Raw genomic sequence first — 24,591 nt, forward strand, 5'->3', positions numbered from 1 at the left:
AAAGACTGGTTTCGCATAAGATGCATCATGTAGAGTACATGAGAATACTACAGACGCTGATCAAGGTGAAGAATTCACTTTGTGAATTTGAGATCACTGCCCTTAATAGCACATGACAGCAGTGTTCAATATTTTGACTGTAAAATCTCCATATACTTCCATAACAGTGCCTTTAAAGCCTAAATTAAGCATTTGCTGAAGTGTATACATAATTTATGCTTACTGTCTGTATTACAGCTAAGCTGATTTTAAAGAAAATAGTGCTTGCCCTGCAGTATTGCAGGTGCTTAGGAATGCCCTTGTGAATGTGTACATTTCGCACATTGCTAATTCTGCATTATTGTGTTCTTGACTTTGCTACGTGAAAATGGTTTATTAGATAATAAACAGACGAGCAACCAAAATGAAAAAAATTGGTGCGTCGACAATTTTCTCCCAAATAATTATCTTTAATTTAGTTTACTTTATACAGTGATGTCAAATCAATCGCTTGACATCCGCATAACATACCGTTGCGTTGTTGCAAAACTAATTTGTTTTATTGGTCCACCGCGCTACAAGGCGACAATGTCCCTGCATGGTAATTGGCTCAAAAGAGTGTCCGTTATGAGAAATCTGGGCAATGATTGGCTAATATGCTGTGAGCGTTTTGCGTTGAGTGGCGTGTTTGACTGCATTTAGCTCTGTGTACACTGATCAGTTTTTGACAACAAAGTACCGCGAGATCTATTTAAAAACTTAGTATTTGAATCGCTCTCGCGATACTCTTATATCATATGCATATTGGTCTGCGCGACGCCGTTTGAGGTTGAACGCGCCTTGCGTTTGTCAATGATCAAGGGAGCGGGCGATTTCATTGGCCGATTATAACTTCTGTCAGTCGTTCACTTGACGCTAATTGGCTGAATTTACCCTGCGAGTGACCCGCCTTGTTCTACCTGTCTCGCTGTGAGAGGCTGAAGATTCTTCCTGCTGTATCGCGCAGATCCGCCCTGTCTCCCCCCCACTCGTGGATCTCGTGTGCTGAGTGGTACAAGCCGGTTAGCATGCCACTCTCATACGCAATATCTAATTAAAATAAATACGAGTCGTAATTATAAATCAAACAAATATCTGCAGTTGGAGCAAAGTCGCTGAAATATTGGCGCCAAGGAGGGAGTGGGTTGGTGGACAGAGGGGCGCGTGGCGGTGGGAAGTGCTCTCCTAACCAGATCCTCCAGCACGGCTCGCTCAGAACATGGCGGAACACCACACCGCCTCCGATTGTAAGCACAAAGCGAGCTCCAACGCCGGGAGTTCGGTCTCTGGCAACGGGCGACCTAACTCCCCGGCTGGATGTAGCGGGGGAGGCCTGTCCGGTGGACTGACGCAACCGGCGGGATGGCAGTCGTTGCTGTCGTTCACCATTCTGTTTCTGGCCTGGTTGGCAGGATTCAGCTCTCGACTTTTCGCAGTTATCCGTTTCGAGAGTATCATCCACGAGTTTGACCCCTGGTAAGTAAAGCGGGTGGGTTGGTGGTTAAACCGAATTCTGGATGTGTAATATGATGCATTGTGAGAGTAAATTCGCAGTAAGTTAATCCCTGATTTTTATGAGCGCTCGCGAATGTGTCAGCAGTCGGGATGGTGCACAAAGGTTGCAGCGATCTTTCATTCATCTCAATGCAATTGTTTTTGTTAGGAAGCGTTGTGTCTCGTCCTTGCTTGACAATTTTGACACACAACCGCATGGCAGTTGCCGTCATTCTTTTAGTTATGCACTGAAGTGGAATGAGAGAGACATTTTAAATGAATGGAAAACATGAACACGCACATTTTAGCACAAGTGTAGATTTACTTCCGTGTACCATTTAAGCATAGCATCATGCAACGCTTGACATAATTCAATTAATTTAAATGTTTGTATGGTATATTTTATGACGAATGCCAAATTTCACGTATGACTTTGCACGAGTATTCAAAATATTGGCGCGAATTTCATTTAACTTCTGCTTGATAGAATGATGGGGTTGATCCTGTCACGAGCTGTCAAACTGGCGTTTGTAACTTCTGCTTAAGCTGTTTGTATGTTTTGTCAATGAAATATTAAATATATTTAGAAATGATAGGTTTGATCAAGTTATTGTGCAACATGCAAAAATCCTTCGAAAGCATTCGTTTCCTCCAGTTGTCTCAATTCCCTCAGCTAAAAGAAAGGAAGAGATTATCTGATTGAAATGATGTGTTATTGAACTAGTGAACACTTTGAAACGTAGGTCGCAAACCCAAGTCGCAATGTGGTATTGTTACATGAGGCTGGAAGGATTTATGTGCGTTTTGTAGTGTCTGTTTTTATTTGAATTAAAATATTTGCTGTCACGTGAGTCTGGCAGACAGATGCATTATAAAGCATAATGCATGTAAGCCTGCAGTAGTTTCCAAAATAATGCCCCAAATTGACGTCTTCTCCCTTTGTTCAAATATATTATTACAAATTGTATATGCATGTTGTGTAGTTTTACTGGTGGTTCAAGCCCAGCTTTGGGAATATTTAAGGGCTTTGCAAAAATTAAGCACAACATATGGGTAAAGAGAATGACTCTTGTAGTAAAAAATGAGAGGATCAACAAAATGACAGCGCATGCTTAACTTCCTTTGATTTGAGTGTTTATGCAATACACACATTTTCTGATAGGGAGTAGTTTGCCCTTTTGTCAAATTATTTTTTTCAAATAAATACCTCTGTCAAGTAAGTTTGTTGTCTCCAGTTTGTAGCATACTCCTCATATCTTGGTGGTTTAATCTAACCTGATACTCCGGTTTCCTCCCACAAGCAAAAAAAATAAGGTTGCATAAATAAGTCTAATCTGAATGGTAATTAAAAGCAATAATTTTACAATTATGCCATACAGACATCACTTTTGGACACTTTTGTACGTGCAAAACATGTGAATTGGCAGTGTTTTTTTCTTTGTAATTTTGGTGAAGTGTTTATAAAATGATAATGTAATTTGATTGAAGATCAATTATGCAATTATGGGAATTATGTTGTGGCTAAAAACATCCAATATAAATCAAATCAAAATAAATCTCTGTAGTTTGCCTAATTCAAAATGTACACTTGGCATTTTATCAAACAGCTTTTTGAGGTCCCGCCCTAAAATGCTTTTCAATAAGTATTGAAAGCTTTTCCATCTATACTGGGCTTTTACTGGCTGCTTTTTGATTTTTTACTTGGTCCAGGTGGTCCAGATTAGAAACATTTTAATGACCCTAAACTTTTGTACGGTAGTGTGTTATATGTATGCATGTGCAGTACATTTTTTAGTATTACACTGAAAAAAAAAACAAGTTTTAAATCAAATAATCTAGTCTCATGTTTTTCTTCTTAAGCACACATGTAGTCAGTTATCAGATAACCAGTTTATATCAGTAAGCAAAACCCACAAAACACTTCCCCCATTCGTTATAGTTCCTAGTAATTATTATCTATTTCCTGCTTCTCCCCTCAGACTAGTTGCAATGCCATTACCTCTGCTGACATTACGCATTACCTTTATCGAATATAACTAATTATAACCACAGCTACTTGCAATAGTACATGTTAAAAATATAATTTACAATTGTAGATGTGAGTGGTGCAAAATTTGATGCTGTGCTACGATGTGTTGCTATGCAGGCGAAGATGCTCTCTGAGTGATTTTTAGTATGTTGTTTTATAGTAGCTAGGGTCTTGTTAAAGCTAGCTTACTAGTCAAATAAGACAATTTATGTGTTTGGAAATGGCTCCTTAGTGTAGATCTTTCTTTATTGCACAAATGAAAAAAAAATTTTTTTTATGATTATTGGAAACCATAAAGCCAATAGTGTTTATAGTAATAACAAATTGCTCCCTAACAATCTGCATGATTAATGGTGCCAATACGTAATACTTAAGGTTAAGAATTTGAACAGCCTTAACACCAAGCATGCAACAATAGTGATGCTTGTTATTTGAAAGCACCACTAATTACCAAATGAACCTTTATTATCTGCTAATGGCTTTTGGAGTTTCCTTGAAATGGTTTTCTAAACCATTTATGTATAATGGCTTTTCCGATCATGCCCATGTCATTAGCCCATTTTCATTCAGGTCATCCGTACATGCTGCGTGCATGTCCTGAAATGGCACGGTAATTTATTTGGCGTGATATTGCTTTGACAGTTCCTCGTGTTGCACCTACATCCTTGGCAAGTTCATTTGAATATGTTAATGAATTCACGTCTTGCTTTTATATTAATGTGATGTCAACAGATTCAGAAAGATCGCTGTTTAAATTTGCAAAAAGATGTGCGTAAGCTTTGTCTTGTCAGGCTGTGTATGAAAGACAGCTTTAAGCCTGTTGCATCATCGTTCTGATTATGTAATCTCAGTAACCTTTTTCTAAGGTTGGAAACCATTAAAACAATCTCTGAATTCACCTACTGATTAAATTTGAGTATGTAATTCGAATTTGAGTATGCGTTTGCTTTTGTTTGAATGCACACATGGTCCTGTATTCCACTTGTGTGCTTTTTCAGTAATCTAGCAGGATGAGTTTTTCTTTTTTCCAGTCAGACATTCATTGGCTAAGATAGATTTTTCCAACTCTGTTAGTCATACGAATGTTGAGAAGCTTTTAACTGGATGCGAGCGCTCAAGTCCTTTTGGAGAGGTTGTCTCGCAGTTTTCTCTGTGAGTTGCTTTCCTGATCACAGATTGTGCTTGGTTTTGGATCCGAGCCCTTGACACTCACTGGTGATTCAGCATGCAAAAGTGTGTTTTTGTGCAGTTTACATGCAGAACTTTAACCTTAGAAGATTTGTGTTGTGCTAATGTGATAAACATTGACATGGAAATGACTGGATGGGAGCTTTGAATGCATTTCAAGTTTAAGTGCTTTGGCTTTGAGATCTGCATGTTAGTTGACTCCAAAAGGTTGACCAAAAATACTGTTGGCTTATTTGCATCTGTATGCAAATTAGATTTTTGGCCAGTAAAAAAAACCTTTAAGTCTCCTCCCCAAATAATAAAGACTGTCTAGTAGTACACCATACGCCTTATTCAGTCCGCCGCCATGTTGAGTCCAAACCGAGGGTGTGAGGGCTTATGGTTTGGTTTGTACAATTACAGTTTGTTTTCTAATGCTTAAGCTTTTATTTCCTATCTCAATCATCAGTTTGTTGTCATGATGGATGGAGTTGACTGGGGTTTGTTTATTGTGAAAGTCTCTTTATATTGCCTTCATTCGTACTACAGGCTTTCAAGAGCAGGGCTGTGACGATTTATCGTGCAGATGCGCCTTTTCTCCATAGATATGTACACTAGAGCCGTTTCTCAATATGCGTTCTTGTCTGTACTTGTGTTCTTGTGGACTTGTGAAACGTCATCAGTCGCGGCCCAAGTACTGTTCCAATTCAAAGTTCGCATCAAGCCCAAGTTCACATAAAATCCCCGGATGTGTTCTTGATCCGCCCATTTTATCGAGGATGCATCAGAGGTGGACTTATGACAGCGAAGTTTCCCAGAATGCATTTTGCGTCAGGGGTTCGTTCTTCCGAGTCTGAACTTGCAAGTTCGAACTACGAAGGACACAAGTCCGAGTTCGGCGTACTTGGTTTTGAGAAACGGCTTAGATCTTGCCTTGGCTACGGCAATTCATTGGAACGAATGTGTTAAATAGAGCTGCAATCTTGAAACAGGGGAGCCCTGCATCAGCGTCATTGTAAGCAATTGTGTAATGGAAATAAAATCACCATGAATGCAATTTTCTAGGTTTTTTTTTTTTTTTCGTTCCAACAGTCAGACATGTATTTAGCATTGAGTCCAGAAAAAAATTAAAGTTTTGATATTATGAAAGTCTACTTTTTCTAACAATAATGCATGGTGCTAGTAGGCTTAACATCCATATGCAGCACAAAAATTGAAATGTGTCCCCACATTAAGTCCTTGAGTTTGAGGTTATTGGACCTGGAAAGTCATTGAAAGTTCCTTGAATTTGAATTCAGCCAATGTGTGGGAACCCTGTATCCAAAGCGACTTGAAGTGGATTCAGTCTATACATTTTTCCAGAGCCTTTTCCACACACAGAGATTGCAATAAGTCTGAGAGCCCTTCACTTTCCAATGCAAGCTGTTCGAATCACATTGTACATTTTAAGCCAGGGGTTTTATCGATTTGAACGTAATTGTTTCATGTCTGGATAATTTCAGAGCAACACACACCGATTCTTTGGTTTCTCATTTAGAAACGGCACACTGCCCCGAGCTGGCTCTGTCCTTTTTCATTTTTTATTTTTTTTGTATGTAGAGTGCAGTGTTTCCTGTTCTGTTTTTCTACTCTTCACATCTTTAGTGCATTCTCTCTCTCCCTTTGGCTTGTGTGCTTATTTCAACTTCAAAACAAATAACAGTGCCCTCTATATTCTGATCGCACACGAAAATAAGGTGCAGCAATGCAAATCTAACATTTCTGTTGTTCCCAAATCCCATTCTTATCTTCCTCTCGCGTCTTTCTCTATCCATTCGGTGTTATCCATCCACCCTTGTGTTAATTTAGGTTTCATCTTGTATCTCTGTGACCGGTGTTGTATTGTCTGCGACGGGCATTCTGATGTGGAGTGCCACTTATTTTCTGCTGTGCTTCGTTCTCTCTGAGAACAAGATTGGGCTAATATTGGATGATATGAGGAGAATTATAATGTTTCAGAGACCTGTACCTGCGGCTGGTCTCGAGTACAAGTCACCATAGTAATTAATCTCAATAAGGAGGAGAGGCCAAGCACAGGTCTTCTTATTACCGGGCTTAGCATAACCTTCTCAGGGCATTGTTTAAATGCAATGCAAAGTCATGGGTGGTTGAAAACTAGTGTTGTACAGCAACAGTGGTCTTTCACTCATATAGGTTGATTGTGGCATTATAGACGGTTTGAGCAGTAACAACATAAACAAACAGCTTTCGTGGAACACACTTAACTTCCGGTAAACTCTACTATGAATCAATAACAACAAAGTCTTTTTTAGAGTAGTTTATTTTTGATAACAAGCTAAATAAACAACAAGTAGATTACCTTAGTTCTTATTTCATAGCTTAAGTGTATAAAAAACTAAACTGAGCTAACGTTGCTGTTTAAAATGTGTACTATAATTTATACAATATTAACTACAAACTGGCTGCAAAACCTCCTTTCACATAGTGGTGATTCATGATCGCCGTCTCGCACTGACTTTAGGAAACCAAAACATTTGTGATTTTTTTTGACGAGGTATTTGTTCCATTAGTTCATTTTAGCCAATAGTCAGACCATTAAACAAATAGAAACCGGAAGTAAAGTTTCGACCAGACGTGTAACTGCGACAACGCACATGCGCCCGATGAAACGGTCCATATTTTCTTGTTGAATATGCGTCCGTATATACGTCCTTTTAAACTGATTCAAAAAGTCCCTAATTTTTTATGGTTTCACTGCAAATCATATATATATACAAGTTGTGCAGATTTAGGTAACACAGATTGATCAAACAAATATTAATGTGTTAGTGTTTTTATTATGTGCTGTTTGTTAAATTTAAGTCCAGCTTTATAAAAATCTGTATTAAAGCTGCATTGTGTAACTTTTAGAAGGATCTCTTGACAGAAATTCAATATATTATACATAACTATATTATCAGTGGTCTATAGGCCTTAGGAAATGAACTGTATTGTTTTTATTACATTAGAATGAGACGTTTTTATGAACATACACCGCCAGTCCCCTTACATGAAAGTCGCCATTTCGCACCACCATGTTTCTACAATTGCCCTAGACGGACAGACTGTTCTATAGTGTGTTACATCACTAGGTTGACTTAGATGATGACATGTTTGTCGAGTTTTTGCAACCATAGCTTCTCTATGCATTTCAAAAGGGAGGGTGAGCGTTGTACTGAGCCGTTGGTTGCAATTCACACGCAGCACCTTTAATAAAATGTATATTCTTTATTCAAAAAATTGTGGTTTTCTGTTTAAGGTATTACAATTGAAATGGTTATAGGTAGGGCTGGGCATAAAAATAGATTTTTCGATTAATCGTTTTTTAAAACGTGGTTGATTAAAAATCGATTCTCAAAGAGCAGAATCGATTTTTTTCATATTTCCGCAAACATTGTCCGGAGGAATGGAAGCATTTTAGATTTCGCAAGCAAGACGTTCTTTTTATTAATTACCCACTTGTAAACTGCTGTTCATTGTTCTTTTTTATTAATATAGTATGTGTATTAAATCTATATTCATTGAGTTGAATCGAGAATCGAGTATAAAAACCTACCTGAGAACCGGAATCGAAAATTTAATCGAGAATCAGAATCGAATCGATTTGATAGCTTGTAAATCGAAATCGAATCGATCTGGAACATTTGAATCGATACCCAGTCCTAGTAAGTAACATTTAAAGACAAGGTTTTAGAAATAGGGTGAACATGTAGACTTTTTCTTTAAGAAAGCATTTCAATTCATGTCGCTATGTGCATGTAAGAATAGCTTTGTGCATATTAAAATGAGTCTTAAGTTCATTACCTAAACGACTTCACACAGGTTTTACTCAAATAAAATATGCAATGCCATTAGCCAAACTGCTGATTTTCACAATTTGCATTTATTTATGTCTTTTTGTTTAGACGCACATGAGAAATGTTAAGCTCTTTCTCATTTTTCTCCGAATGTACAATGATTGCTATGGGCATTCATTTCATAATAATAACAATGTTTTATTTTTATAGCAGCACCTTTCAAGAACCAAAGGACACAACAAGATACACATTATGTTTCAGTATTGGTATATCTCCCACCTCAAACAGTAGTAATATACATATATGTGTGTACATACATGGTTCGTGTGTGTGTGTGTGTGTGTGTGTGTGTGTGTGTGTGTGTGTGTGTGTGTGTATGTATATTGATATTGATATGCGCAGTAATAATCGAGACCAGTACAGAAGCATTGGGTTGTATTCGCCAGGTGTTAACATCCATCTTTGGCACTCCCATCAAAAATAGTGTTTACATCAGGGGCACCCAAGACAGATGTTATTTCCAGATGTAATCATGACCTTGGTACGTTTTTGTCAGTCAGCATGATCGTAACTCATTGCCAACTAACATGACAATATCATTGTATATACAAGCAACTAAGCCTTGGGATTTGTGCACCATAAGCAGTTTTCAAAGGGACATTTCAAGCAAATCGGGACATGCATATCAGTCTGCGTGTCTAGTTCTTTATAATCAACAATATAAAGTAGCTATGATCATCTTATTATTACAATGGAAAGTTTTCTAATCTTTCCTCAAACAGTTATGCTAAAAATTAATCGCTGTGGGCTTTCGCCTGCACTTTGATAAAATTGTTTGTTCTGTACGTGGTACACAATGAGTTGCGGGCGTCTTTGTGTGCTAAAATGAAATGCGTTTAATTAGGATGTGCTCAGTTTGTTCAGCTGCTTTGCATTCACGGCACACGCTTTTCTCTTGCCAATTACGGGCCCTCAAAGTTATTCCAAGAGCGTCTCTTTGATGTGCTTGTGTCAGGCGGGACAAACTCCTTGTCCTCATTCGGAAAACCTTCCGGATTGTCCCTCAAGGTTAATAAGCTCTTTTATGTAGGATTTAATCTCTAGGAAATTAACACACAGGAAGTGAGATGTAAGTTTGGCATTTGCTTTATGTGCCTTCCCCTTTTGCGATTTAAAAAGATTAAAGGTTTTTCTATACGGGCTTGATCAATGCTTAAATCGTTCAAACTGATTGCTTTGACCAGACACGCTTGGTGCATGAATAGGGTTTCTTAAATCCGGTCAGGCATTTCATGAGTTTCTGAAGCCCCAATTTCTCTCTTAAAAAGGACAGTCAGTGAATCCGTCACAGCTGACTGATCTGTTGGTCTAACCCAGTTGGGTTATAAAATCTTCTTTTGCCCGTATTTGTTGTGGCCTTTTATAGATATAGTGCCGCTAATTGTACCCTTTGATGCTATAGATATTTTGATCTTAAATTTAGAGTTGGTCCACCTGTTGGTTCTGCATGCCGATTGGTTGTTTTCCTAATAATTATTTAATTAGATTTTTTAAGTCATTGATGTCCTTACTCAATCAATATTTAAGATATCAAGGTTATATTTTCTTAGAATGTTCTTTACATTATGCAGGATGATTTTATGTAGAAATCAATAAAAATGGATTTTAAATTTTTAAATTTGGTTTTCAGAGGTAGGGTCACATTTATGCCCTTACTTGCAGGTGTTTTGTTTTTGGCCGTTGAATGCATCAATGTTTTTTTATATTTTGTACTTCAGGGCTCAACGCAAATCATTTTTATACTGACCCAGTCGGGCCCCAATTAAAAAGTCAGTGTCACACATTAAAAAATTATAATTCAAAAGCCAAATATAATTGTTTACATATAACAGACACGTTCCAATGAAAAAAGGCTCCCAACTTTTCTGCTTTACCTGTAAACTGACAGCAAATTGTGCAAAATATCGCATTGTTTCTTTCGTCGTGTTTTACTCAAGTAAATATCTGCTTCCAAGATGTTAAATAATATACATTGATGAAAATGTATGTTAAAGCACTGGCCCGAACATCTCTCACGGTTGCCCCGGGCCACCGGGCAGTCCTTTATGTTGAGCCCTGCACTTGGTGGTTGGGACTGTGGTTTAGTGGGCAGCCATATTGACTCACAGCAAGAAGGTCTACGTAGGGCTGCACGATTCAGAGAAAAAATCTAATTGCGATTTTTCTTATCAAAATTGCGATTTGCGATTTAAAGTGCGATTCATTAGTATATAATAAAAGAGCTACATCCATGTTTGTTGTGATGGTTTTAATAGCACCAAAGAAAGATGCTGTGCTACTGTTTATTTAAAACCTCTTAAACATTGTACCAAGTTCTCTGCAGGACTTTGCTCTTTTGCAGACAAACTTTTTTTTATCTAAGAACATTAAAATACACTTTAACAAAAATGTATTGAAAGTTTTATTTAAAATAACATATAATTAATTTAATTAGTTACATTTATATAGCGCTTTTCCAGTGCTCAAAGCGCTTTACATATGAACGGGGGAATCTCCTCAACCACCACCAATATAGGCCAATGTATTTTGGCTGTCACTAAAACAATGCTTCTGACAAGCAAATGTTTAGTTTTTTCTTTTAATCATAAGACTATACTCATCTTGTTTTACTTTTCAGGCATCTGTAATAAATGTAAATATATTAGTTATTAGAATCTATGATTTAACATAAGCAAAAAATACAAATAAAACACTGCACAGTCCTCACTGTATGATTTTAAATGTGGAGCTGCAGAAGCTTGTTCAGTTAAGAGTAAGGAGTGATTTTAATTTTTGGTGTGTAATAAACATTTCTGACACAGAAAGCACCAGGTTACTGTCACTTTAAGACACAAGACAGCTTTAAAACTGCTCTGCTTCAATATACTGATAAACATCCAGCTGTTTATGTCCACTTAGACGAGAAAGAAAACTTAAGTTTAGTGATCACGCGTGTGCTGACTGCTCTCTGTGTGCGCGCTTCATGAACCCTAGTGCCTGTAAATATTCAAAGCGGTGCAGATGTGCGCGTGCAAGAAAGTATAATGTACCTCTTTCGTCTGCTGTGTTCTGGGCTTTAATGAAAGCTCCTTATAGTCTGATGAGGCGCCTGTCATTGTTTGCGATGCATGACGAGAAACGGACGTATATAAACCTTTCTTTAAGTCCAACATTACACAAAAGGGAAATGTTCTCGCGCATTTCTGTCCTTTCATTTGCCGGTTAATGAGTTATAATGGGTTTTAAAAATGACTGAATCCAAAATCTGACAACTTCATGACATTCCGCGTTGTGCAGTTAATTCCATTTGTATGCATTTCGCGATTCTGTCCATGTTTTCCGCATCGCGGAAATCATATGGCCGTACACTTTGTTGAGGAGTTGAACTGCTGCTCGCTCATGTTTTCCTAATGGTGTTATCTGACGTGTAGTCAGCACCTCAGTGTTAATGCACTCTATTGGTTTAAACTGCATCAAATTTAAAATGCGCATGAAGCGAACTGTCAAAAACTGCGTACTAGATGATTGTTATATTTGATAGTTTTGAATCGAAATAATCGCATCTCTTGCGATTCAAAAATCGCATCCATTCACATCGCGATTTCGGTTTAAAAACGATTAATCGTGCAGCCCTAGGTCTACGGCTTGACCCCCGGGATTACTCCGGGTAATCCGGTTTCCTCCCACAGTACAAAAAAACATGCAGGTTAGGTGAATTGGAGATGTCAAATGGCCCTTTACCAACATGTGTATAGATTACCTTGTATGGATAAACTTTGGTATAGATTAACCTGTTTTCACCATGACTATAGCCATAGTTGCTGGAATGGCGTTAATAATACAATTTTGAACACTGAAAGAAGTCTAAGTAGACTACTTAATAGCTCAATCTCACGGATAACTTTTCATCTCATGTATTGTGCCTTTTAATAGTTTCATGAAATTGCTTGGAGGTGTTTAGGCACCACTAGCTTATAAAGCAACTATTGCCCCTTAGCTATGTGATCTAGGGAACAAACTGGCTTCCTTCAGCTGAATGATCTGTTGTCTGCCTTTAATCTCAAAAGTGACTCGCTGTGTTTATTTTTGGGTTGGATATGTGGGTGGATAGTTTGTCCACCAACACAGTTCTCAACATTGCATCACATTCACCATGTTATAAATCAGAAGTTATTTAGATGTATAATAAATCAAATGAATTGCCATTCATGAACTGCTATATATGAATGATATTATATGATTTCCGTTGGACAGAAAACAATGCTGCTAAAGTTAGCTGAGCAGCCCAACAAGAATAGCAACTGAATGTCCCTGTTGGACGTTTCTAGAGTAGATGGCTGAGAGCAAATATAATGGTACCAACTTTATTTGTTGCATCAGTCTAGCCAGAATTGAGTTGCTGTTTTGAAAACTATACAATAAAGCATCTTCACCTTCCAGGACCCTATATTAATAGCTCCTTATTTGAAACCAGTAGGTTTAAGGGGCTGTGGATGAAAGGCCACGTTGGGTAGATGTATTAAAAATGTGCTTTGAAGATTCTCATCTTTAAGATTTTTTGCTTAAAAGTTAGTGGACCTCCTGAGTTGCAATTCTAGTCGCTCAGAGGGATATGTATTCTGAAGCACCAGTCCTCGGCTTTATTCTGATGTATTTAATGCACACAGATACAGCAGATTTCATAAACTATAACTCCTCCATGTATTATTCAGTTATCAGACCTCTTTCTGCTGAGTCGCTATGCCTCCGTCAGGCTTGCTTGGACTCATTTTTAATAGAGCAGGTATAGAGCAAACTTGGCTTAAACCCCATCACTCTTTAGAAGTCCAGACAAAACCTCCAACTTGGCAGTAACCTCCAGTCATCACAGAAGGATTCATGAATTCGTGAAGCACCTCTAGCTTTGAGACCAGGTCTTTGAGGGTCGGCTTTGATGCGTGGTACACGCCGGCTCTTTGAAGGACGCTGGAGGACATCTTCTCTTCGTTGGTACTTGTAGTTGGTCTTTTTGTGCCTTTGTCTTATCCGTGGAAGTGCAGGTATAGAAGTTGGCGCAAGCCTTCTGTGCCTTTGAACTTGATCCTTGCCATTGTGATGAGGCAGAGAGGTCTTTGTGGAAATAAGGATTAAGGTTAGGTATCCTGTGGTCACCTACAAAGCAAATTTGGCATTAGACTGGTTGGTTTTATTTATTTACATATCTCAGCCTCAGACGTCACGCCCTTGGACCTTTGGCTAAATGTCCGACTGTGCGTTCACACCAGACGCGGAAGAGGTGGCAAAAACATGCTATTTGTGTGCATTTTGAGTTTACTCAACGTGAAATTCTAGTCATTCAAGACATTCACACATAAATTTGCGTCATGGGAGGGGCTTATATAGCTTAATTGAATAACCTTACCAGATTGTTCGACCTCCTCACACACGTTCTTTCAAACAAGATCCTTTTAATCCCTGTAAAAATACGAAGATGTCTCGTGTAGCGATGATGATTGTCCTCCATTGTTTTGTTTTTTCGCTTCCTGTAGTACGTAATCCAGTGTATGTCACTGCTAGAGCAAGCTCCTAATTGTAAATTAACGTAAATCCACCAAAGTTCAGATTTTTCAACGGATCACGCGGCAACACTCAATTCGCTCGGAACGTGCCATCCGCGCCGCGCCCATCTTTGCAGTGACTTAACATGTAATTCACTTGCACTCGCTGCCTCTTCCGCGTCTGGTGTGAACGCACAGTGATGCTTATGGAATAAACTTATCTGGGAACACTTCAGCAAATTCAAAGTTGTCCTCTGATTGGTTAAATTACATAAACTGTAAAAATTCTTTAAAAATATATATTTTTTATAAAAATAAAGTTATAAGAACTTAAACCCATTAAACTTTTTATTTATACAAACTCCTCACTAGTTAAGAAAGTTTAAAAGACTTGTTAACTCAAGTTGCTTAAGTGTAGGATTTCCAGGAGATGCATGTCGTGATCTTTAACGGTCCGACTGGAAACGGCACAGTCATCTGATCGAAGATGAATACTGTTGTGTTCACATCGGTGACAGTTGTACTGGCTGCCCTCTTCTGAATAACGTAAACTAATGTTGAGTTATGTTTAAAATTGCTTAAGCTTTTCTCTCGTCGTCCTCCTTGTCATATGTTTCCTCTTGGTTTTATATCGTCTCATCGTTTGAGCCATACTTACTTTTCATTTCTACGTTCAGATTAAATTGATGAAGGTGATACAAGGATAATGTCAGCCAACAAATATATTATGAAGAGCAGTCTGACTCCTCGCTCTAAATTGATAAATCATTTGATACACCAACCTAATCCATTGAAGATTTTCTGTCTTGAAATTTTAGCCTATTAGTTGTACACTAAGTTGTACACTAGTGGCTAAGTAATTTGGGTTTACAGAAACTAATGCAAACCAGAGACTGTTGGTGATGTGAAAAAGCTGACCAGAGTATGCAAATACGTAGAGATACGGTGAATGTCAATGGAGACCGCATAGCACACCTGCCGCATAGTGCGGTTGGGTGGCCATTTAGCCAGATAGGTCAAGTGGTCTTTCTGTGTGGAGTTTGCATGTTTAACATGTGTTAGCGTGGGTTTACTCAAAGTACTCCCCACGCCAAAAAAATGCAAGTTGAGCGAATTGGAGATACCAATTGCCCAACCTGTGTATGGATTAACTTGTGTGGATCACCTTGTGGATGGAAATAACCGTTTCTTACCATAAATATAGCTATAGATGCTGGAATGGCGCGAAGAATGAATGAATAAATAAATAAAATCTACAACTGAACAACATGCGAGCTGGTTTGAAAGCTTACATCTGACCTCTGTGTACATTTCTAGTAGAGCTTCTGTTGCAACGAATGAAGTTCATATCTGTCTCATCCCGCTGGGAAAAATACCAATATATTACCAAAACTTGATATAATACCCAGCCCTATTGGCAACACAACCTGTTATGCTGCGGGGCTGTGTCTTTTATATACACTTTTAGGCATTGTTGGTGATTGCCATTTATTTTAATGCTGTAGTTATTCTATCTACACTTGTGTTTGCCTATTACCAAGACATTAATGATGAAAGAATTTTCATTTTTGGATGAACTATTCCTTTAACTCACTCGACCTTGCCTTTATGCAGTCCTCATTTGCACTTTAAAGTAAAGCGGATAACTTAATAATTGATTTTAAGCTTTAATTCATGCGCGTCTGTTAGCTCTTCACATTGAACTCTGGACTTGTCTAAGAAACTTTACAGTTTTAACAACCCTTATGTCTTGCATATTTTCTTCTGCTTGTTAAACACCAATTTCTGCCATACTCTCTATCATGACTGTTAATAAATGTTAGCTTGCTACGCACTATCGAATGAGACCTTTTCAGCGCTCTCTTTGTACGTCCAAGCAGTGTGAAATTGAGTTTTATGAAGACCGGTGTGAAGTTCAGAGCTGGTGGGAGGGTTGAGCAGAGGGGTTAAACTATGGAGGAAGGACACCACCCTGTTTGGTGGTGTCTATATAACCAGTCAATGATTTTTTAAAAGTCTTGCACATTCGTGAGCCGTGATTACAGTTTGGTGTCACCCCGGGTCATTGGCTACCTAACATTTTGAATGTATATATTGCCGATGTTTGTTCAAAAGGGGCAGCAGTGCGTACGCAATACTTTTATTAAAACTCCTTTTGATTTAACGTCAGTAGTGCGTAACCCAAACCTTAAGTCTTTGTGTGTGTTCCTAATGATTTTTTTTGCTGAAAGGGCATTGCAGTTACAGATCAATGGCTTGGTTCAGGTATCAGAATGTGGGAGTTTTTCCATGCCAGTAAACCTTCTTGTATCTTTAGCCTCTCTAGAGAGCAGGGCAGGCCAAAAAAGTAGTTTCAGAGGTAACAGGTTACGGTGTCAGCTAGCATCCAGTATCCGTGATATTCTGTGTACGCGTGTTCATGTTAAAGCCTCTTAAAACACGCATGATTCACAGTTCTGCTGTTCCTCCCACTCAAACGCTCGGTTGCCAGATCCTCGTCTGAACGGTAAACATATCTTGCAGTGAAATGACTATTATGAAATAGAGGACATTAATCTAATGGCAGCCTGTGTTCTGACACGTTCCATCTATCCCGAATCTGATTAAATAAACCCAAAAGTAATGCGTTTCTGTCCCAGTGGACAGAAGCTACTTGCATTAACTATAGCAGCAATCAGGAATCCACAGGAATCATGGTAGATGCCTTATTTAATTTAACACAAATGTAAAAAAGACTTTGAGTAATAGGCTTGCAGTCCATTCAGTTTGTTTTACTGTGGTATATCAGACTGCTTGTCTATCTTAGACTGCATTAAAATAAATATGTGGTCTACCATGACTAATATCTGTTGTGGATACTGATTTTGTTGAATGACTTTTATAATGCAGTGATAAATTGTCGTTGGTCATCATTTATTGTTTGTTGCTCACTTGTGATGTTTGGCATAACTGTTAAAATCTATGTATTAGGGCTGGGACGGTGGTAATAAAACTGGTAAAAAAACTGCCACCGTCACAGCCCTAGCGCTTATAAACACGCAGGTTTGTTAAGAACGGTCTATCTGATCGTCGTTTACATTTTTATTTTTAAATATATGTATGAGAGACCTATATGCATCAATGTGCACGTGCACACATGCACAGGCACGCAACCCCCCTCCCATATTCTATAACCACCGCTGTGAATTTGTGTAAAAATATTGTCACCGCCCTACTATGTATTTATTTCGAATCATTTTAAATAGGCCTATGCTGCGTCATTTAATAAACAAATGCATTAAATTATACTTTGTGTTTTGTGCCCTTTAGAGAAACATTTGATAAAAAGATGTTGTTAATATAAGCAGCAGTCATGCAAGAGGATTTACTTTGATTATTTATTTGGTTAAAGTGAAAGTTGTTGAACAAGAAACTGGTTTATCACAAGTGAGTGTTTGCGAAATGATTTCATATCTGGTGTTATTTGATTTTTTAACATGGAGGCATATGTGCACACGTGTTTGTGTTTACACACTCGCTTTCTGGAGCTGATGCATGATCTGTTTCAGCAAACACAGTATATACTGAGAAAGCAGGAGAGTGTAAAATGAAATTCAATCATCTTTTTGATTATCTCTGCTTTATCAACACATACTTTTGTATGATTTAGAGCCGTAAAGTTAATCAGATAAATAGTTCAGTTTACGGTTACAGCTGTCGTGATTAATATGACGTGTTTTTTTTGCAGTTTGACAAATAAGTACAAATAAAGGTTGAAGTGGTGAAACAGAAAATGTACATTTGAATGCATGCCGATCTTTGATTCAGAAGAGCTGATAAAGGCATTAAAAGGATTACACTGTTTGCAGTTGTGCTTAGGCTAGATTGCATTAATTGTGTTGTTGTTTTTAATCTCCCCTGCATTAAATTAATGGTTCTTATTCATTAAATACCCCAAAATGGCATTACTTTGAGTGTTTCTGATTTCTGTTTAAACAAAATATTAAATAAAACAAAACGCGTCCTTGAATGGAAGAATTGAGCATTTTACTGTGCATTTATACTTTGTTACAGCAGATAAATTAAGGATTTCTAAGTGTTTGTCCTTTTATTGTAATATGCACATTTTTTAAGAACTATGTAAAGCATTTCGGCGGTTCTTGTCAGATGTTCTTTTTATAGTCTGAGTTTTGGCACTGATGATGGCAGGCAGTTGAGTTTATGTAGATGAGAGAACCCATCATCACTCATTCAGACACACTGCAGTGAGCGCTGGCGGTCAGTGACGTGCCTCCTTTACCAGTGTAACACATCCTGACATGTCAATTCTAATAAAACACAGCGATTTCCCCTTGAGAAATGACAGCATGTTTATTTGCTCTCTCTCTCTCTCTCCAGGTTTAACTACAGATCGACTCATCATCTCACCACCAATGGCTTTTATGAGTTCCTGAACTGGTTTGATGAGAGAGCTTGGTACCCGCTGGGCAGAATAGTAGGGGGGACGGTGAGTAGCGTCTCATTTCAGGATGTCCATGATCTTAGTTTGCTTAAAAAGTAGACCCAAATCATATTTTTTGTTCCTTAATTGGTAGAGCATTACGTAACACAAACTCTAAGGTCCCCTAAAGTCATGGGTTCGATATTAGGGGAACACACTGTTAGTCGCTTTGGATAATAGCTCTTGCAAATGAATAAAAGTAAATGTAAATATTGCAGAAGAGCAACATAATTAACCATTATAAGTCCCTTGGGGTCAATCCAACCCCCAAGCCACTTTTATGTAGTTAAAAAACATTGTGCATGCGCACACACAAACTTGCATTCAGTCAAATTTCTATGGCATTTTATAAAAACAGACATTTTAAAATGAATCAAAACTCTAAAAAATTCTACTATTTGAAATAATATTTATTTTAATGCCTTTTCTAATGTTTATATATACATAAATTAAAAAATGTATCACTAAAGTAGTGATTTGAGCAGTTGGCCACATCCAGTGAAATGAATGGGTCTCTATGGGCCTCTGCTGGTCGAAATGATTTATTTCCTAAACTGTAATTCTTTTTTTTTTCTAAACACCTGATTGCTGAATTCAACACACAACATCTAGATCAATATCTAAAAACTATTTAAATCAAATTTGGATCATAATTTATATGAATTTTTCACAAAAAATTACATTTATATTAGAGATGCACCGATACTGGTATCGGGTATCGGCCTTGATACCACATTTTCTAAAGTACTCATTAAAAGTCCCCCCATTACCAGGGATCGATACCACGGTCTGAGAAATGTCTTTGTTTGAGCGTCGTGTAAGGGGTTAATGCCTCTTGTGTTGTCCAAAGAGGCAGAGTTTACAACAAACTGGAAAACTAGTCCCTTGTTTTTTTGTTAAATTATATGACTAAAGCTGTTACCTGTAAATTTAAATCATGTTTTTTATTAAGTACTCGGTATCGGTATCGGCAAGTACTGAAATGCAAGTACTCGTACTCGTACTCGTATTCCAAAAAAGTGGTATCCGTGCATCCCTAATTTATATTTTACAGGCAAGCCAATGCTGTAGTTGAGGAATTTAGTGGTAAATGGGGTACAAAAGTACTTCATATCTCCCATAACACGGCATTAATGTATAGATGGGAAGTAAACAAAAGAATGATATATATTATTTGTATAATTAAAAATTTATATATTTTTGTAATCACTCTTTTTAATTTCTGGGGTCATTTTTACCCCCACAGAACTCTAACGTATACAGGAAAATAGGGGCTTATGAGGGTTAAATAAACCGAATGATAAATCCACTTCACATAACAATGAGAATCTGATTACATTAATATTCATTTGTGATGGTGTTTGTTGCTTGTTCGAGTTTAAGTCCTTGCTCTCCAACAGCATGATTTTAATACACAGATAACCTATTTTGGCATGCTACACTGCAACTTAATAGAAAAGTAGCTTGTTGCTAGAAAACTGCAATTTTATGAAGACCGCTGAGCTATTGAAAAACCTATTTACATGAGTACCTTTGAATTACTGCCCAACACTAATATAGTCTCACATAATGCAATGACCAGCTAAAGTCATTTTTTGTGATTTACTGTTTCTACATAATGTAAAGAACATTCTTTGAAAATATAACCTTGGTATTTATATTAACCAACTGAAAAAGATCAAAATCAATAAGTGACATCAAACTAATCTCATATAGAGACGTTCGCCTGGATTTTACAGCCCAAATGCACGGACAGCAGATTTCTAGCATCCTGACCTCGTATCCCCGAACAGTTTGTTCATACATAACACTCTTACAATGCTTTCCAGCTATGTTTCAGTTCAGCAAATTGCTAGAGCTGTTTATATGAAATCCTGACAGTGGGGCTAGTTAACCCATGACCTCTTGAAGAGAAATGGTGTTCAAGCTATATGTGTGAAAGCGCCTTCAGTCAGTTTAGGCGCTGGGAAGTCAGGGCTCTGCTTCAAAACCGCGTCTTTCGTGCCTAAATAGGGCCGCCCCCTGTAACGCTTCCTGTCACCAAGCGAGTCAGTGATGCTAAGCTAATGAGCTGCCTTTTCAGGCTGGAGAAAGTTTGGCTAGGTTTTGGCATTGAGTGCTTTCACTCTGACAGCTCTGGTGTTGAAGCTGTGGGGAGGCTGCAGAAAGCAAGGAACAGCATCTGTTGTTGTGTACGGTTCGAGCAGCCGTTATAAGGCCTTCGGAGCAGACCGATCTGTTTCCAGTGCGGCCTCAGACTACGGATCATTGCAAGAGAGAGAGAAAGAGACCATGGGAATGTGGAGGTTTTTCTCTTTTATTCTGTGATGTCTGGATGCTGAACCTGGGGAGAACTTACCACGTGTTTGCATTTGGTTCAGAGAGGCTGCAGAATAGACATGTATGAGAGGTCTTCCTGAATTAAAAAAAGATTATACTTATCAATAAAGGAATAGTTCACTCAAAAAATGAAAATTACTCTACTATTTACTCAAACCATCCCTGTAAACACCCACCAGTCTTTACCGTAACCGATAACATTTATGCATTTGGCAGACAAATTAATCCAAAGGAATGTCCAGTGCATTCAATCCATATACATTTATCACCATGTGTGTTCCCTGGGATTCAAACCCATGACCTTTGTGCTGCTAACACAATGCTCTACCAATTAAGCTCCAGGAACGATAATCAAATGGTTCAGTTTTGTATTCGCTCACAGATAACCAACCTATCCTTTTGGTCCATTTCAGGTGTATCCTGGTTTAATGGTAACTGCGGGGTTGATTCACTACATACTGAATCTGCTCCACGTGACGGTGCACATCCGCGATGTTTGCGTGTTCCTGGCTCCCGTTTTCAGCGGCCTGACCTCCATTTCCACATTTTTGTTGACGCGTGAGCTGTGGAATCAGGGTGCGGGGCTGCTGGCGGCATGTTTCATTGCCATCGTACCCGGCTACATCTCTCGCTCCGTTGCCGGCTCGTTCGACAATGAGGGTATTGCCATTTTCGCCTTGCAGTTCACCTACTACCTCTGGGTAAGTTGTATCCTTCAGTCCTTTAGTATCGTATATTTTGATAATTTAAAGGATTAGTCAATTTTCTTTAAAAAAAATTCAGATAATCTAAAAAAATCCAGATAGTCTTTCTTTGTTCAGTCGAGAAGAAATTATGTTTTTTGAAGAAAACATTCCAGGATTTTTCCCATTTTAATGGACCCCAACATTTAACCGTTTTATTGGAGTTTAAAATTACAGTTTCAAAGGACTGTAAACGATCCCAAACGAGGCATAAAAATTGCCATTTTTGGTAAGAAAAATAAAAAATTTACTTTTAAACCACAACTTTTGTGACGCACCAGCGTGACCTCAAGTAATACGTCAAGAGGTCACGGATGACGTATAGGCCCCGGTGTTTACAAGTGTGGAGAAAGAGGACCGTTCCGACGTTGTTGTATGTCGAATGATACTAATGAATGTCTTTATGTCAGTTTGTTTAAAATGGTCCGCAAATGTGCGTTTCATATATGTAACATGTGACCTTTCCACGTCATTACACAATTACGTGAGGTCGCGCTGGCGCGTCACATAGCCGGAGGAAGAAGAGAAGTTGTGGTTTAAAAGTGCATATTTTTATTTTTCTTGCCAAAAATGACAATCGTTTCACTAGATAAGACCCTTATGCCTCGTTTGGGATCGTTTAGAGTCCTTTGAAACTGCAATTTTAAACTGCATTAAAACTGTTAAGTGTTGGGGTCCATTAAAGTTCATTAAAATGAGAAAAATACTGGAATGTTTTCCTAAAAAAAAAAAACATAATTTCTTCTCGACTGAACAAAGAAAGACATCGATATTTTGGATGACAAGGTGGTGAGTAAATGATCTGGATTTTTTTTTTAATGGACTAATCCTTTAATATTCTACATTGATAATCTCTCTCAGTGCCTTTTCCGATAAGACATGTTTGTTTAATCTGATTATATGGGCAGGTCAGAATTATTTTCTATGGTGATCAATAGCACAAAGCCAAAACATTTCTGTAACTAATGATAGACATCAGTCACGTCTCCCATCCGATCACAGACAACAAGATAATTGGAAAAGATGCAGTGGCAGCAGGCATTGTTTTAGCTCTATGATTGTGTCCACCCATCCCTCCAGAGCCCGCTGTCAGCTGAGACAGCAAAGCTTTTGGCATTAAGCTCAACCCAAACAAAATCAAAACATTTCCTTGCTCAAGTTCTTATCTCTAAGTGTTTCTGGTCCTGGTTTTGTCTGATGTGATCCTATCAGGATTAGCTGAATGAACATAATCATGTCCTTTTCACACAGGTGAAGTCTGTGAAAACTGGCTCAGTCTTCTGGACCATCGGCTGCTGCCTCTCGTACTTTTACATGGTGAGTTTTCATTCAGTTATTTATTACTCAGAATCAGGTGGCGTTTGGTGCATGGATCGGTAGTGAGAAGAGACTAAATAAGAAATGTGCACAAATCTGATTTATATGGGTAAAAGAAAATTACTGACATAGTGGGAAAATATAGCTGGGGCAAAGCAACCCAATGTCACAGATATTTGTCATAAAAATTCACAGCTGAAAGATGAGTAGTTCAAAGGTTGGAAGAAGTTGTTTAATGCTGCATAACATTGGACCAGTAGGTGCAAATGCAATCAGAAGTGCATGTTATTCCTGAAGCAATGCATGTTGCACTGATGTGCCAAAAAATACATCAGTGTCATTGTTTTGTCTCGGGATGAATACCAGTACTGCTTTTTAAGGCGCATTTATAAAATCTACTTAAAGGTGCAATCAGGGAGTTTTAGTGGCGTTTAGTGGTGAATTGCAACCAACAGCTCAGTCCAAAGGTCACCTATCCTTTTAAAAACGCATAGTAAAGCTATGCTAGCTGCCATGGGACAAACACATCATGTGCAATTTGTAAAATGTAGCTTTAAAGGCCCAAGTATATTTCACTTTTTTATGGGTAAATGAGGGAAAACCACAAGCATTTAAATTTCTTGGAGTAATTAGTTGATCAACAAGGTGGCAACCCCTTGGGGACGTCTGTTCACAAAGGTAGTTAATGAAAAACTGCATAAACTAAACTCATGACATCACCAAACGCCTATGTTCAAGCCAAATGAAGTATGCTTTGGAAAATTGTGCGTTCGACATAAGTATGCATTAAAACTTCACTATACTTCCAGCTTAAATTTGCTCATTTAACTTAGGCCTGATCCTGGCTTAATATAAATCCTTAATATTTGAAAGAATCTGCAGATTTAATGATTGACTCATTGCTAAGCAATATCAATTCATCCCAAATCCTGTAAGCGACTTATACTACGTTATCTGTGCCATTTTTGGTGAAGATTAGACCAACACTCATACAGGTTTGATATGGCTAAAATAATTGTACAACAGATATTTCAAATACCACAACAGCTTTGAGACAACCGGAGGGCAATGGAATGAAAAGTCGAAAGAAAAAAAAATACAAAAATGCACAAATCTAGCCAGGAGGAAATCAAAACCACCAAGCGCAAACACAATAGAAGCTTGGCCCCTTAAAAGTGCACGCCATATACAACTTGGGTGTTCGAGTACAGGATGCATATCTTTCTCTACCCGTTAATGCAATATGCAAAATAAGTGAATAAGCAAACAACACCATCCATCACAAGGCCCTAGTGGGGGCCGAGTGCCAGTTGCTTATGAATCTTGGCCATTTCTAAAACTTGAGATTCACCCTCTGGAGGAAGGCAGCGCTCATTAATAATGGAAGCCTCTGGCCCTGCCCAGCCAGTCTTCTTTTCTAATGTGTTTATAAACATAAATGTCATCAATGCAATCTGAGCCATCTGCTCCGTTGAGACTGTTGGGTCCAGTACAGTTCGACACAGCCACTTAGGGACACAAGTTCAAAGAGGATGTCTTGAATATGGGACGCCCTCCTTAACCTCCAACTCTTTTGTGAGGCAGCCATTTT

At 38.2% G+C, this 24,591-nt stretch overlaps 1 protein-coding gene across 1 annotated transcript in view; it reads left to right on the top strand.

Moving 5' to 3' along the window:
• The first annotated feature begins 989 nt into the window (after nt 1-989).
• stt3b (STT3 oligosaccharyltransferase complex catalytic subunit B) overlaps nt 990-24,591 on the top strand; it is a 57,153-nt gene continuing 33,551 nt past the window's right edge. Inside the window, exons 1-4 of the mRNA XM_065298555.2 lie at nt 990-1,494; nt 18,498-18,606; nt 21,354-21,641; nt 22,935-23,000. Coding sequence (XP_065154627.1) covers nt 1,238-1,494; nt 18,498-18,606; nt 21,354-21,641; nt 22,935-23,000 — 720 coding nt within the window. The 5' untranslated portion in view covers nt 990-1,237. The remainder of the gene's footprint in view (nt 1,495-18,497; nt 18,607-21,353; nt 21,642-22,934; nt 23,001-24,591) is intronic.

The sequence above is a fragment of the Paramisgurnus dabryanus genome, chromosome 13 (genome assembly GCF_030506205.2).
Source record: "Paramisgurnus dabryanus chromosome 13, PD_genome_1.1, whole genome shotgun sequence".
Classification (NCBI taxonomy): domain Eukaryota; kingdom Metazoa; phylum Chordata; class Actinopteri; order Cypriniformes; family Cobitidae; genus Paramisgurnus; species Paramisgurnus dabryanus.